Raw genomic sequence first — 15,406 nt, forward strand, 5'->3', positions numbered from 1 at the left:
TCTCCGCATGTATTTCTTGAGGTTTAACAGCAACCTCCTCCTTTGTCTTCTGCACAACTTGCCCTGTCAAAGCAGATTCCTGGGTCGATTCCTAAGTGGTTTCTATATAGGTATTCACTGTTTGTCCAAAATTATTGACTGCAACAGTCATCAAATCCATCTTCTCATGTAGCTGTTCCAATAAAGCACTTGTCTTGCAAAGAGCAATCACTAAGGCTTCTTCTGGGCACATTCTTGCTCAAGGTCAATGTCTGATTCTCACGATCTTTAATCTCTACAGCTGGAGAATTCCCCAGATCGACTCCAACAACAGTTTTCAAAGCTCCCTCTAGGGGAAACAATTTCTGTTTGTATCCGTCCTTTTAAAAGCAGATCCAGCAACAAAATTACTTTTGTTTTTCAAATATTTTGTTCCTTTTAAATGCAAAAGGAAACATTGGATTCAATATGTTTCTCTTTTTTAACTATCTATCAGCAAATGTTTTATTCACAGTCAATGGACTTTCCCAAAACGTCTGTCTTCCTAGCAACCCGTTCCCAGGTTCAAGGCGGTGGAAATTTATCTTTCTTTACTCTCTCTCCTGCAGGCTTGAACAATCTAAGTTTCCCCCCCTCTTCTCCTGCTTCCAAGGGGGGTTTCGTAGTTTCAGCCGATGGAGATTTAGTTCTTTACAAAAGTCTTTCCAGACTTTAGCTTGCAATGTCTTTGCTTCAATCTATTTACAAAAGTGGAAGGTGGACTTCCTGTTTAGAGCCTTCCCGCTTCGGTGCCAAATTAAGATATTTCATAGTCCAATATTCCGTTCTACTCACGGGTAGTTGTTTAAAATCCAATTGTCCACAGGAAAAAGTCAGCGCTCTCCGGCAACAGCAATGCGGCTTCACTCCGTGAAAAGAGCAGTCGATTCGAAGCACCGTGCCGCTCACCCCACGTCGGTCTGGATCCCCGAAACCGGGTTTCCCGCGAGTAGGGGAGGCGCAAAAGGTGCCTGCCGAATCCCACGTCCACAGGCTTCTCCCGCCTGTGGTTAATAAAGCTTGGCTTTATTATGAAAACACATACTTTCTGCAGTGTAAGAGGGCTTACATTTTGTTTCAAAGTTGTATGAGAAGGACTGAAATATCCAGTTTAATTTTATTGTTTAGCAGCAGTCTAGTTGCTCTGTGTGCAAAGGGACAGGGAGATGAACTTTTTAGTAGTCACTATCCTATTTTCTCTTATTTGGTAGCTTTATATTGTATCGAATGGTGGCGGCTTACTCATTAGTCAAGTAACGGGTGCAATGCAAATTCCCACACACATCTGTCCTAATTTTCTAAAACGCAATGTTCTGTACCAAAAAAGTGTTTCTCTTAAAAAAAATAATCTGCTAATTGATTTAAAAAAATAAAGTCACCGGGTGTCTAGTTAATTTAACAGATTTACTGCATTTTATTCTTTATTTAAATCCTTTCTAAACCTGGTTCCTCAGTGCGAGCACAATATGTCCATTACTTATTAAAAATAAATCATCAGCAGCCTCAAATTCACTGCCTGGGTAAGTTTCCAGACAGCTAAATAACAAGCGCTGCCATAGGTGTAATGCCACCAGGAACATCTCTGTCTTATGGTTAGTCCTAGATTCTGATTGGCCAAGAAGGATATGTTCCACATTATTCAGTTTGTGAAAATATGGGTGCCTCCTGACTGTCACTATTTTGTACGAGGAATTCAAGCACATACCATAAATTTAGGCTTGTGCGATTAAAGTAGATTAAAGCATTTTGTTGCCTTTGTGCAACAGATCCATTTTTTTAAAGGAATGAAGACTTTCTGAGGTTTTGAACGTGATGGGGGAATGCACTGGAAAATGTGGGATGAACAAATTATTAATGGAAAGCCATATGAACACCCCACCAGCAAATTAGGATGAGTGCTCACTGCCGCATAACCACTGTATAATCAGAGTGAATGCTCAAGTAAAGACCAGATACAGTGGTACCTCGGGTTACATATGCTTACATACTCCGCTAACCCAGAAATAGTGCTTCAGGTTAAGAACTTTGCTTCAGGGTGAGAACAGAAATCGTGCTCCGGCGGCGCAGCAGCAGCAGGAGGCCCCATTAGCTAAAGTGGTGCTTCAGTTAAGAACAGTTTCAGGTTAAGAATGGACCTCCGGAACGAATTAGGTACTTAACCTGAGGTACCACTGTATAATCTTACTCTTGACACTTTGACCTCCCCTCTTGCTGCAGCTGGTCCTGAACGCCTGACTGCATTATCTTGACTGTGACTCAGTCTCTTAACTGTTCTCCAGGCTGTGATTTCTCCCTTTCAACCTCCCGCAGTCCAACCTATACTGTCCATTGCTTGCGATTTTGACCCCCAACCTTCACCAGATCTTAAATAGCTTCTGCCACTTCCAGCATAAGATGGACTCTACCTCAACATCCACTCATAAATCAGAGAACATTGTAGACTAGTCTGTGCTATTTTGTATACAGGAACGTATGTCGCTAAGTGTTGTTGTTGTTGTTTAAAAATATAGATTGAGGAGGTTCCTGGAGAATTCACTCAGGAGGACTTGGCTGAAGATGACGTCATGCTGCTAGATACTTGGGATCAGGTAAGGCACATGCTATTAACGGAGCTGTGTGGGAAAAAAGAGAACATACAATCTGGTTTACACCTATAGCAGCATTAAGTGAAAGGACATGTAAGAAGAAGAATGGACTGCACCACTTCAGGTTGCAGGTGGAGTAATCACCTCTTCAAATTCCAATCCTATTAAAGATACCTGCAAATAGAAAACTGGCACAGCAGGCTGGTTTGTAATGCTAGCTTTTTATGTGCAGGGAGCTGTGGCAACCCATATTTCTAGTCTGAAATGGTATAGCCTATCCCAGGCTCATTCTGTAGCCATGGGGTAGGCAACCTAAGGCCCGTGGGCAGGATGCGGCCAAAATTGCCTTCTCAATCCAGCCTGCGGACGGTCCAAGAATCAGCGTGTTTTTACATGAGTAGAATGTGTGCTTTTATTTAAAATGAATCTCTGGGTTATTTGTGGGGCATAGGAATTTGTTCACCCCCCCCATATAGTCTGGCCCACCACATGGTCTGAGGGACGGTGGACCGGCCCACGGCTGAAAAAGGTTGCTGACCCCTGAATTGTTGTGTAAAGCAGTTCAAAGAATGATAAAAGAAAATCTTGGGATGTGCTGTGAAGGAAATGAATGGCACACAGAACTCCAAAGAAGTGAAGTTAAAGGAGGAGACATGGGGGGAGGGAGAGACCTCTATTTTAAAACAAGCAGTTGTAAAAGATGTTTATTTGAATGTATTTGAGAAATAACTATATTTGCCAGAAGAATGTCCTAGATGTTTGGCTTTCTTGGGGCCCATTTCAACATGACATTTGGCATCTCTGGCTTGGCTATTGAGCAATTCCCTTGAAAACATGTTTAAATGAGTCATTCACACCACTTTCTCAGAGATGACCTGGAGAACTTAGCAGATGCTCTGCCAAAAGTAAAAAGATGACTATTTATATATATATATATCTGAGAATCCACCCAAACCAGAAAACAAGTCAGTTGAACATAAGACATATTCTTAATTAAGGAACATGATATTCAGCACAAATGGTCTTCATATACAATTTTTTAAATAGTAACTGTCTTCCGTTTCATAACAGCTATGCCAACTCTCCTAAATATGTAATTTAATATCTCTCTCATCTCATTTCCTCCTCTCTGTCCCTCACAACCACACTCTCCAACTCTCATTTCTCAGCTGGCACACGCTAGCAGTCAGTCCCAACTCCATTCCCTCCCTTCCTGTCAATCATTCTTCTGCTAGTTTTTCTGTCAGTTTCTTTAGCTGCCCATCAATAAATATTCCCTGGGCAGCGTGCAAGCAAAATAATGCTAAAAATTGCAATATATCATAATTAAAACCAGCAAAAAAATGCTGAAAAGATAACAGAAAACTGCCATTACCCAGAGGAAGTATAAAACAGCTTGAATTCAAAACACAATTAAAAGATCTGGGTGAATAAAAAGGTCTTTGCCTGGTGTTCAAAAGACCATAGAGATGGTGCCAGACAAGCTTCTCTGGGAAAGGTATTCCCTAGCCAGGGTTCTAATAGCAACCCCCCCCCCAAAAAAAACTTCTCACTTTCCTAGACACCCACCTCCCTTCACTTGGCAAGGTCACCCACAGTGCATGCAGCCTCTTAGGAGTATCTTAAGGGTTGGGGCATGAATATCCGAAGGAATTTTTCTGGGAAGAGGGACAAGTGAACACTCCAGACCAACCAACAAATACGCATCCATAACTGAAAGGTGGGAGCACGCAAGCTCCTTGCTAAATAAATGAGAAGAGTGCCTGAACATTTTGTCATGTATCTCGTGCTCTACAAATACTAAAAACTTGCTCTTTAAAAATTAATAAAAGAAAACTGGGAATCTGGGGGTTGTGCTTCATCTGGGGAGAGGGAGCCAACAGTCTCTCCACCCCCCCCCCCATGGTTTGGGGAAGCATATGCAGGAGGGGGCAATTTTCCAGGCTGTTTCTTACATTTACATCCCACCTTTCCTCCAAGGAGCTCAATGTGCACAAAAGCAATGGGCAAAACTGGGGGGATATAAAGGTCTTTGCCTTGCATCAAAATGACATCAAAGTAGGCATCAGGCAAGCCACACTGGGAAGCGCATGCCACAGTTGGAGTGTCACCACCAAGCAGGCCCTGTCCCATGAAGCCACCTGCCACATCTCTGATGATGTGGACACTGAAAGAAGAACCTTTGTTGTACTAAGGGGTGCAAATGGCTCGAAGGAGAGGAGGACAGATTAAGGTCGGACTTCTACAACCTTTTGCCATCTAGATGTTTTGTGCTGCAACTCCCATCATCCCTGATCACTGCCATGCTGGGTGGGCTGAGTCCAAAACATTTAGAGGGCACCAGATTGGGGAAGACTGGGAAAAGTTGATGGCCAACAGAGAAATGAGGTGGAAATAAGACTACATGCAGCCTGAATTTTTTTTTCAAGGTCATGGGACTGCAAACCCACAGAGGTGGGCAAATCATGGAGCTGAATTTTAAATATTGACTAGAAATCATCCCTGTCTTTGAATGCTGGTCATTAGTATTTTATGTACAGGTCAAACTGTGGCGAAACCTCCAATTTATACCACTTTGTTGAAGCAGTCTCTCTCTTCATCACATCCTAGATATTTCTCTGGATTGGTAAGGATGCAAATGAAACGGAACGCACTGAATCAGTTAAATCAGGTAAGCTATGATTAAAATTGATGCAGTCTTTTTTTAGATGAATGAAAGGGGATGTTTGACGAGCTTCTCCCAAGTTATTTATACTAATCAGACAAGGTAGTCAGAGGTAACCCCAGTAGAGGCGGGCCTATTTGGGCGGATGGGGTATTGCCTCACCAACCCCCCAGTCAGCCCTCAGCTTGCCCCCTACTTTCTGCCAATCCAGATCCCAGACAGGCGCATTGATGGGGCTCTTGGGAGAGGCAAAAGCCATTTCCCCAGGGTGGCACTGGCTGTCAGTCTCCTCCTCACTCTGTGTTGCCCATGAAGAAATCCTCAGGCTCCCGCCTCCATGTTCTGTTGGCCTCCTGAAGTTCTGCCCTACCAGCCCCACTGGTTGCCAGCCACCACTGCTGACCCAGAATACTTTGGGCCTGTTCCCACATTACCTTTAGGGCATAGTGATAGCCTCTGTCCATGTAGGACATCTTCATTTGTGTATGAGTTATCACGCTGCTACTTTTCTTGTTGACCTGCCAGTGAAAAAACCTGGAGAATTGTAGGTTTAGCTGGTGTGTGTTTGTGATTGCCCTGCATTTGTGAACGTGCCTTATTTTCCCCCCCTAATGTATCATTTGATGGACCTCTTCATATGACCTCTGCATGATAGTCACTTAAAACTGTATCCTTGTGCAACAGAAAGGGCAACATTTTAAATCCACAAAATTCATCAAAGCAGTTATGAAACAGAAATTCCCTCCAAACTCTCCCTTTTTCTCTGTCTCATTTAAATAAGCATTATTCACTTTGATAAGGAATATTTGGGGATGCTGTGGTGAGAAAAGCCAAATTTGATCTCAACATCTCAGCTTACTAAGCTGAGATAAGAATTTCCATGCATGCATCCTCTTCGCAAAAGTGAACAGGCCAAAGTCTTCAATTAACTGTAGTTTTCCATTTCATTTGAACCAGGAAACTATGGTTATTGGCTTTATAACAAGCCAGGTTGCGAACCCATGGTTCAGAGTTGTCTTAATATCTTTGCTTGTTCCAAATACATTAATCACAATTAACCATGTTTGGACAAAACTGGGAAACTATAGTTTACTGAACAGTTTCTGGTTTGTTTTTTTTGTTTTGTTTCTTCCACAAAAAGGAAGAGCAAAGAAGCTGCACGCACATCCAGAAACCTCAATTTGTATCTCGGCTTATTAAGATCCATGTCCTGTGTGCATTTGATTGCCCAAAGGAGCCCAATGGGTGCCCTAGATGGTCTATGTTGAGGGAGGGGATCATTAAGACAATGCAATGTGTATCTCACATGAGACAGACTGTAGCCCCCAATAGTCCTTGCAGTATAAAAGCTCACACATTCCCCATTTGTTTTAATAATAGGCATTTTGCTGATTATTAAAATGCCTGCAGGACTCAGATCTTTTGTATGGACAGGATCTGCTTTGCATTTTTAAAATGTGTACCTATTAAATTTCCAGATGGCTCTGTAGCAAAGCTCTTAGTAGTTTACAAACAAGATTACAATAAGACAAACAATGAAATCAAAGCTAACAACACAAACCCAAATAACATTATCCAGCTCAAAATGAAATCAATAAACTCATTCATTTGGAAAAGTTGCGGAAGTTTATTTGAAAGATAAGAGAACGCTGATGTGGGAGTTGAAGAGCAGGAGGCCTTCATAGATGCTTCTGCATTTTGAAAAATGTCTGAATGAACCCTACAATTCAAGGGATGGAGTGATCCTTCAGCATCTAATCAATGGAGCTTGCAACAGTGTTTTAGATAGTACTATAAGTCAATTTGGGATGCGGGTGGCGCTGTGGGTTAAACCACAGAGCCTAGGACTTGCCAATCAGAAGGTCGGTGGTTTGAATCTCCGAGACGGGGTGAGCTCCCGTTGTTTGGTCCCTGCTCCTGCCAATCTAGGAGTTCGAAAGCATGTCAAAGTGCAAGTACTGTAGATCAATAGGTACCGCTCCAGCAGGAAGGTAAATGGCGTTTCCGTGCGCTGCTCTGGTTCGCCAGAAGCGGCTTAGTCATGCTGGCCACATGACCTGGAAGCTGTACGCCGGCTCCCTCGGCCAATAAAGCGAGATTAGCGCCGCAACCCCAGAGTCGTCCACGACTGGACCTAATGGTCAGGGGTCCCTTTACCTTATAAGTCAAATGCGGTACAATCCTATGCATGTTTACTTGGAAGTAAGTCCCAATTAATTTAATTGGATTTCTTCCAGGTAACTATGCATAGGATTGTGGTGTCAGAAACAGAATAATGGCCAAGATTTACAGTGCGGACTGGCTTACATATCCATATGAGAAGATTCAGTGATCCCAGTTTGGTCTAGAACTGTGGTTCCCAACATGGGGCCACGCTCCCCACAGGGGGTCAATTTGATTTTTAAGGGGGGGAATTCGAGAATGAGTTATTAAGCTTCCTCTACGTGAATAGGAGTTCACTTTTTGAATAATAAGAATTATATGTCACGGGAGGGGGCATCAGGATTTTAGAGATGCTTAGGTGGGGCATGGCCCAAAAAAGGTTGGGAACCACTGGTCTAGAAGCTAGAAGTGAAGGAAGCAGTGCCAGGAAAATGGCTACCCTGGCATAGACTTACCACTTGCACTGATTTTTCAATTCCTCTGGTCTATCACACAGGCTACAGATCAGGGCAGGGGCAGGCTAGGTGTGGTTTTCAGCGGCTGTGCACTGAACCAACATATTGGAGCCAGGGTAGGATGTGAGGGGCAGGAAAAACTATATGGACATATCTTTCCACCGAGGGCAAGGCCACTCCACACACACACATGTGAAAAGAGGTGCACAGAGAACAGCCTGTCTGTTGCTGTGAGCAAAGAGGAGAGTTTAGGATTGCAGGTGGTGATCTGTGATTGAGCTGTAATGTTCAAATTACTTCCCTCCTCACTGATAAATTAATGGATTACTATCTTGCATATTCATGTGTTTCAGCCAAACGCTACATTGAGACTGATCCTTCTGGGCGAGATAAAGGGACTCCACTTGTTATTGTGAAGCAAGGTTACGAACCCCCCACATTCACAGGCTGGTTCTTGGGCTGGGATTACAACAAATGGAAAAACTGAAGCTTCAACTGCAGAAGAGATATCCCAGGACAGCCATTCTCTGGCAGCTTTAAGCATGTGTTTGCAAATCACTGTATATGTTGCTGCTGTTGTGGTCCATGTGTCAGGTGTGTGTGTGTGTGTGTGTGTGTGTGTGTGTGTACACAGCACAGAGGTTGCCAATATTTTTGTAAACTGGAAAACTGCTGTGGGCACCACACACATGAGAGTGAAGGACCCGACAGCTTTGGTTCTCTCAGTTTCTCGTTTTTGAATTCTGTTCTCCACATTTCTGCAGCAACTTGCAATTTTTTTAAAAAAAAGATCCTCATGAAAATTCTTAAGTGTTTTCTTAAGAATTTATCACAATAAACACATTTTCGTATGCAGTTTTGACCAATGTATACATTTTTGCAAGCATTTTCTTCTAATATAATGCATTTTTGCATGCTATTTTCACTAATAATGTTAAATTTTATGCTCATTTCTCCCCAATATATGCATTTTTGTAAACATTTGTTGGGGAACCGCATCACAACATTTGGATACGTGCATGGCTGTGTTTTGGTTCTCATATTGTTTTGGAGAGTGCAAATTTGACCAATTGAGCTTTAAATGTAAACTGAATACAATTTCTCTCCCATCCCTACCACACACACACAGCTCAACCTATTATTTTGGCTGGCTACAATACAATGCTTCTTTCAAGCCTAATTTCTGTGAGAAGTGAGGTGGGGAGGAATGGGGCCCTATGAGCACCGGGAAAAGCCTGCGCAGATACCTGCAGGTGCCACATCGGTGATCCTCGGTATAAAAATATGCACACATTCTCTAAACATGTTCCCGGATGCAACTGGAAATGCCCCTTCTCCAGTTCCAAGTCTGTGCATAACTCCCCAAAATCCAAGACTTAATTAAGTTTTGAAAAGGATCAATAGAACGCCCACTGCATAGCATTCCATTGTGCCGGTGGCTTGGCTTGTTATGTAATTGAGTGCGGGTCTCTGTTAGGAATAGCGATGGGTGAGTTACACTCAGCTCAGACCTAGCTTGGTAATCATGACTTCTCAGTGAGCATTCAGAAGCTCGCCTGATTTCTCAGAGCTCTCGCCTAGCTCATAATGTTGGTGCGGTCTTTTTAGATTGCTTTCGCTTTAGTTATTGTTGACACTGTATTTTTCAGTGAGTTTTCATTGTCCCCTCAAAATGTCTCCTATTTTTAGTTCAAGTACTGGATGCTAATTCTGCATTATCTCTCAAAAGTTTAAGGCTCCAGGGGACTGTAATAGTAATTTTTTTTTTACAGTCCCTGTACTTCCTGACATATGAGCCAACTCCTAGGGGCTGAGGTCACTCCACCCTCCCAATAAAATATTTGAGGGGACTGCCCCACCAAAGTTGATGGGCGTTGCCATTCAAGGGAGCTATATCATCCCTGAGCTTGTTTGACCAATTCCCTGATCCCAGTGAGCCAAAGCTTAAGCACAGTGTGTTTGTAGAGTCTCTATATTTGACCTCTCCTCTTAGCCCATGTAACTGGTAAGAGCCACAGCCTAGAGGGAAATACTCAAGCCATTTCCAGCTGTGCTCCTTTGCTGAAAACTCTATTTGTTCCTCTTTCTGTGCCAAAACTGTGATCTAAACACATTTCAGCAAAGCTTGGTTTCTCGCCATGCTACTGTTTTGGTTTTACCACTCTTTTCACGTGATTGCAGGATTGTGTGGAGGTTTGTGGCCTGCCAAAAAAACCCCACACATTGGGACCACCTCTTCCTCTACCACCTCTCCAGACAAATCTGCATAATCCAGACCATGGCATGTTATATGAGTAGAGGCAAAAAGTGAGCAAGATGCCCGCAGAACTGGAAATGAACGTAGGAATAAAATGTATGTCAAATAATTCTCATGAAGTACCTGTAAAGAATGGATGAGCAAATGAATGCCACACCATAGAGTGTGAATGAAGATCACAGTGGATTCGCATTGCTGTTTGGAGGAATGTGTGGCTCCTGATCTAGCAAGAAACCCGCATGTAGAAGCCTGCTTCTTCATAAAGCGCTCCTTTTCTGGACCTGAGCATCTATGTGCTAAGTCATATTTTGATACATTGCTATTTTTTAAAGTATATATTTCAAAGAAGCAAATACATTACAAAAAAGTGACTGCCGTGATGACTATAAATTTTCTAAATTATGCATTTTTACAAAAAAATTAAACACATTTATAGATGTATGAATCCAATAAATAAATGCTTTCCAATCCTGAACAATCTAACTACATTGTTGTATTCCTTCTTTTATCATAATGTAACTAATTTTGACATGATGTTATATACATAGAGTTTATTTTCCCACTAGCTGAAGAAATTATCTTTTATTTAGCTTTCTGAGGTAGATGTAAATATTTCTTTATATTTATTTCTTACATTTTTATCCCTCCTTTCTCTAAAGAGTATTGTACGTGGTCCCTCCCATCAAGAGCCCTGTGGAGTTGCTTTGGCAAAGGCGGTGTGCCTGCTCCAAGGTCACTCAGTGAGCAACCCAACTGGGGCTAATCTAACATTCTTTAACCCCTTTGTTCCACTAGCTCTTGCTAGCAGGATAATTAATGTGCATCTTCAAAAATACTACTCTGAGATTAGTATTGGTTTAGTAATGCAGTGCATATTGCACACCATGACTCTTCATGCTTTACTAAACTTCAAAAGAGATGTAGCTGCCTTCAGCAAAGGGATAATTCTGTCTAGAAACAGATTTTGAGTTGGAAGGCACCTTAAAGGCCATCCAGTCCAAGGATGGATCTATACCAGGTTTCCTCAACCTCGGCCCTCCAGATGTTTTGAGACTACAATTCCCAGCATCCCTGACCACTGGTCCTGCTAGCTAGGGATCATGGGAGTTGTAGGCTATAAAACATCTGGAGGGCCGAGGTTGAGGAAGCCTGTTTTATACTGATCTGTAAAAACACTATTGAAGGCTATTTTTAAAAAGTTACATAGCTTTTTCCCATTGCCAACAGATTGTTGCTCTGCAGCGCCCTCTGGTGTCACATTTTATAACGTATTTTTAGTGTTATAACCAACCAGTGTAGATTCACCCCAACTCACTACACTTAGCCATTCCTCCTGGAAGGGTAAAGACTCCACTTTTATGGCCTATGCTTAGTACTCATGGGAGTGATTGGCCATTTAATGGCTGATTATCTTTGACTGCCCCCAACCCCATTACAACCTCCTGTCTGACTGAAATACTACAAGATTCAAATGCTAAAGAATATATGGCATGGTTTACTTATATAATGCTTTTTTAACTCAAGGCTCCCAAAGCAGTGAACAACAATATATATTAATGCAAATAAAATATATAATAAAAGTACAATGTATCAACAGATCAAAATAAAATAGCATCAGGACTTGGCCATGAATATAGATCCTACAATAAGATTTGATTATCACTAGGTGCAGTGCACTGGAGATTGCGGAATTCTGTTCTTTGTGAGAGTGAACAAGTCATCAGAACCACCTTGTTGGCATTTCTTACACACCATGTTAGTCAAAACCCCTCAAAACACTGGCCATCATAGCTCATGTTCATAGGGGTTTCAGCTGCTTCATAGTTGTTAGGTCTATTACTTTTTTTGGCTCCAGATATGCAGAACAGAAAGATTTGTACAGCTGCATCCCATTTTCTCACAAGAGATTTGCACAGCTTGTAAGGGGTCACCTTATGGAAAACAACAAAGTTTATTACTATTTGCATGAACACAACAATGAAAGGCCTGATTAGCAATTTCCTTTTATAATGCAATCAACAAAAGACAAATGAAACACAATGCTATATTTTCCACCACCAGTAAGCAACTTAAATTGTTCTCTGTGTTGTCTGATTCTGACATTAACCCAATAGTGAAAACTCTGAACATCAATTCCTTCTACTGGCATTATCTGTACAGTGTGTGTTAACATTCTTCTGTATCATTAAATTGTACATCAAGAGTGTCTATCATGAAAACAACATGATTGTTAATCAAGTTGATGCATGCAATCTACTTTTAAAACATATTTTAGAATGGGCATGTTAGTGGCACTCCCTTGAACTTTAAAAATGTGACTCATACAGAGGTGATGATCTCAAACTGGTTTGTTGAAATAATTGCAGTCACCCCAGAAACGTGTGTGCAGCAGAACACCATGTGCATGGGCATATATTTGTACAGAGGGAGTCGAATGAAGAGCTGCATTTCTTTCATATATGTCTGTGATGGTTGTACTGGCACCCATCCTATTACATGCCCGATATAGTATCTGGAATATGGTTTTTGCAGATGGAATATGGAATGTGGTTTCTGCAAGTAACACTTGGATCATTTTTTGGTTTTGCATTTAATGCATCTGCTATTTGAATGTAAGATGTATATGCGTTAGAATGAATGTTTCATTTTAAAAATGGGCTTTCCTTCCTCACATCTTCATGATTTACAAGGGATGCATTCCAGAGTAAAATAAGGTATAATATTGCAATCCTATATAATGTCTATGGCAGATCCCTTCCTTGATCCAGACCAGGATTCCAGAATGCTCTGTCCTAAGCATAGACTAGTCCACCCCAGGACACACAGAATTCTGGAAGGAAGAGCATCCATCTGTAATTGTGAGTAAGGAAAGTATTCTAAAACAAACATCTTCATTTAAAACCATAGTCTCGGTCCATGTTCTCATTTCTAATATAGCCTCAGGCCTCTGAACTCAACAACACTAACCTGGAAATATGCTTATTTGAACTCAATGGGACTTCATTCTGGATAGGATAGCACTCCTTGTTTCACTAGTATGGATTGTGGAAGGAGGTTAGAAATAACATCAGATCCATTAACCTAGGGGCAATATCTACTTTAAAGCAGCAAGATGTAATGTTCTTCTGTCTGCCTTATGGCTAGGTTAGACGGATAACCACCAAAACACAGCATTTGTTCAGACTCAGCTGTCTTGAAGGAAAATGTCAACCAGGAATTAATATTTCATTGCCAAGAATGGCTGGATACCAGATTCCATGTGATTTATTTATTAGGTATGAATCACCTTACATGAATCATCTCAAGGTGATGGATAATATAAAAATAGCACATCTCAAATACAAAACACATGGGATTCAAAATTAAAAACACTGGTGTATACATAAAGAAAACCTTCACAAGAACCCCCATTCCATTGTCATGAACACCACATAATTGACCTGTAAAATTAATTGCACCCTAAGAAGCAAGAATCAGCAGGATGCCTGGCAATACAGTTTTTGCCTGACACTGAAATAATGTCAGAGCTGGCACCAAGAAAACTTCCTGACAGACAGCATCTTCCTGCCTATGCACATGCACCTCCTTATAAATTAGCAGAGATAATTGTAACATATGTTTTCCTAAGGATTCTACTTTGCAATTTAAAAACTGGAACTTGGCATGAGAAAACCCAGTCAGCATTTTCACTTTGCTGTCTGACATCATTTGGATTTCCTCCTCATAAACTACAAAAATAGCAGTATCAGGTTTAATGTCTTTCAGTGGATTGAAAACATTGATACAGGTTTCAGGCAGGTGGCAGGAAAGGACTACTGCTAATGTTTGTTGCTCTGATGAGGCCTTTCCACCCTCCACTTCCTATTATGTGTTAGCTTCCCTCTCTCCGTTTTCTTGCTCTAATCCTAGACGAGAGGCTCCCAGTTTCAGGAACAAGCCTTGACTGTATAATGACTGGACAATCCCTAGCAGAACAAGCCATTAATCATCTGCAAAACAGCAATGCCTATAACTCTACAAGCAGCCTGTAATGAGCCGCAGCAATTATAATTCTCATCGCTGCTTTTGTGAAAGTTTGATATATTTCTTGGATATGGGGACTCAACAAAGCAAGAGAAAATATGGCCAAGCAAGACACAAGAGAATAAGAAGACCAATAAGTTTGGTTCAATGGATGAATGGGAAGCAATGGTAAAGATCCAAATAGGAGATGCTCCCCGCGGCCTTCATCCATGCACAATAAGACCAGTGCATACTAGGTGTGGAGTTTGCCACTAAATGAAGCTCTTCTCTGAATCCCGCTTACTTACAATGTATGCATGCAACCGTCACTGCTACCACCTTCTGAGTAAAGGAGATTTGTTTAGACGGTTGTTTGGCAGTAGGCTTGCTTCCTGTTCCTCATTTAGTACAAAAAATGTATTCCTAAATAAGGAGCTGGTGACAAACCTGCTTGGGGATATGCTGTGATTACCTGCAGAATTACCATAGTTTGAATCCAGAGTCTTTGTACTGATGATGAAGAGGAGTTTTAGGTGTGTCCGATAGGTGCACAACTGTGCATGCACACATCATGCCAAACCCAGAAGTGACCCAAAAATGAAAAAAACAGAAGCCTTTTCATTAGGTATTTCAGGTCAAAAATTGCAGAAAGAAAAATGGAAATTTTTTTATGTATGCTACAACAGTGACAAGAATTCTATTAGTTCAAGGTTGGAAGACTGGAGAAGTACTAACGAAAGAACAATGGCAAGAAAAACTGATGAACTATGCAGAATTAGCAAAATTAACAGACAAATTACATGAAAATGACAATAGTGACTTTAAAAAAGAATGGGAATCTTTTACAACTTATCTACAGAAACAACAAAAAGAGATGGACTCATTGGGAATCTTTTACAACTTATCTACAGAAACAACAAAAAGAGATGGACTCACAATTTTATTTAAGTAAAATATGGAGAAAAACAATGCAATAACATTTTATGTACATTAACATGCAGATGATAACAAAAAAAGTAACAAACCAAGGAGGGGAAGATGAGGCAAGTCAATGGGGGGGGGGATTGAAAAATGTAAAATTGGATAATTGTTTTTCCCAACTGTTACAAAAAAAATTAATAAAATATTTAAAAGAAAAAGAAGTGACCCAAAAATGTCACAAAAACTCCACGAAAAGGAGCAGAATGGAGTGTTTGCAGGCTTTCTCAACGGTGTTTCAAATATACATACACAATTTCACTTAAACGCGTGGTGCTTGGAA

General features: G+C 41.2%; 1 protein-coding gene across 1 annotated transcript in view; it reads left to right on the forward strand.

Moving 5' to 3' along the window:
* SCIN (scinderin) overlaps positions 1–10,626 on the forward strand; it is a 49,463-nt gene extending 38,837 nt beyond the window's left edge. Inside the window, exons 14-16 of the mRNA XM_083467974.1 lie at positions 2,529–2,606; positions 5,214–5,274; positions 8,240–10,626. Of these exons, the coding sequence (XP_083324100.1) occupies positions 2,529–2,606; positions 5,214–5,274; positions 8,240–8,373 (273 nt within the window). The 3' untranslated portion in view covers positions 8,374–10,626. The remainder of the gene's footprint in view (positions 1–2,528; positions 2,607–5,213; positions 5,275–8,239) is intronic.
* Positions 10,627–15,406: the final 4,780 nt, after the last annotated feature.

This window comes from Podarcis liolepis (assembly GCF_965112155.1).
Source record: "Podarcis liolepis genome assembly, chromosome: 12".
Classification (NCBI taxonomy): domain Eukaryota; kingdom Metazoa; phylum Chordata; class Lepidosauria; order Squamata; family Lacertidae; genus Podarcis; species Podarcis liolepis.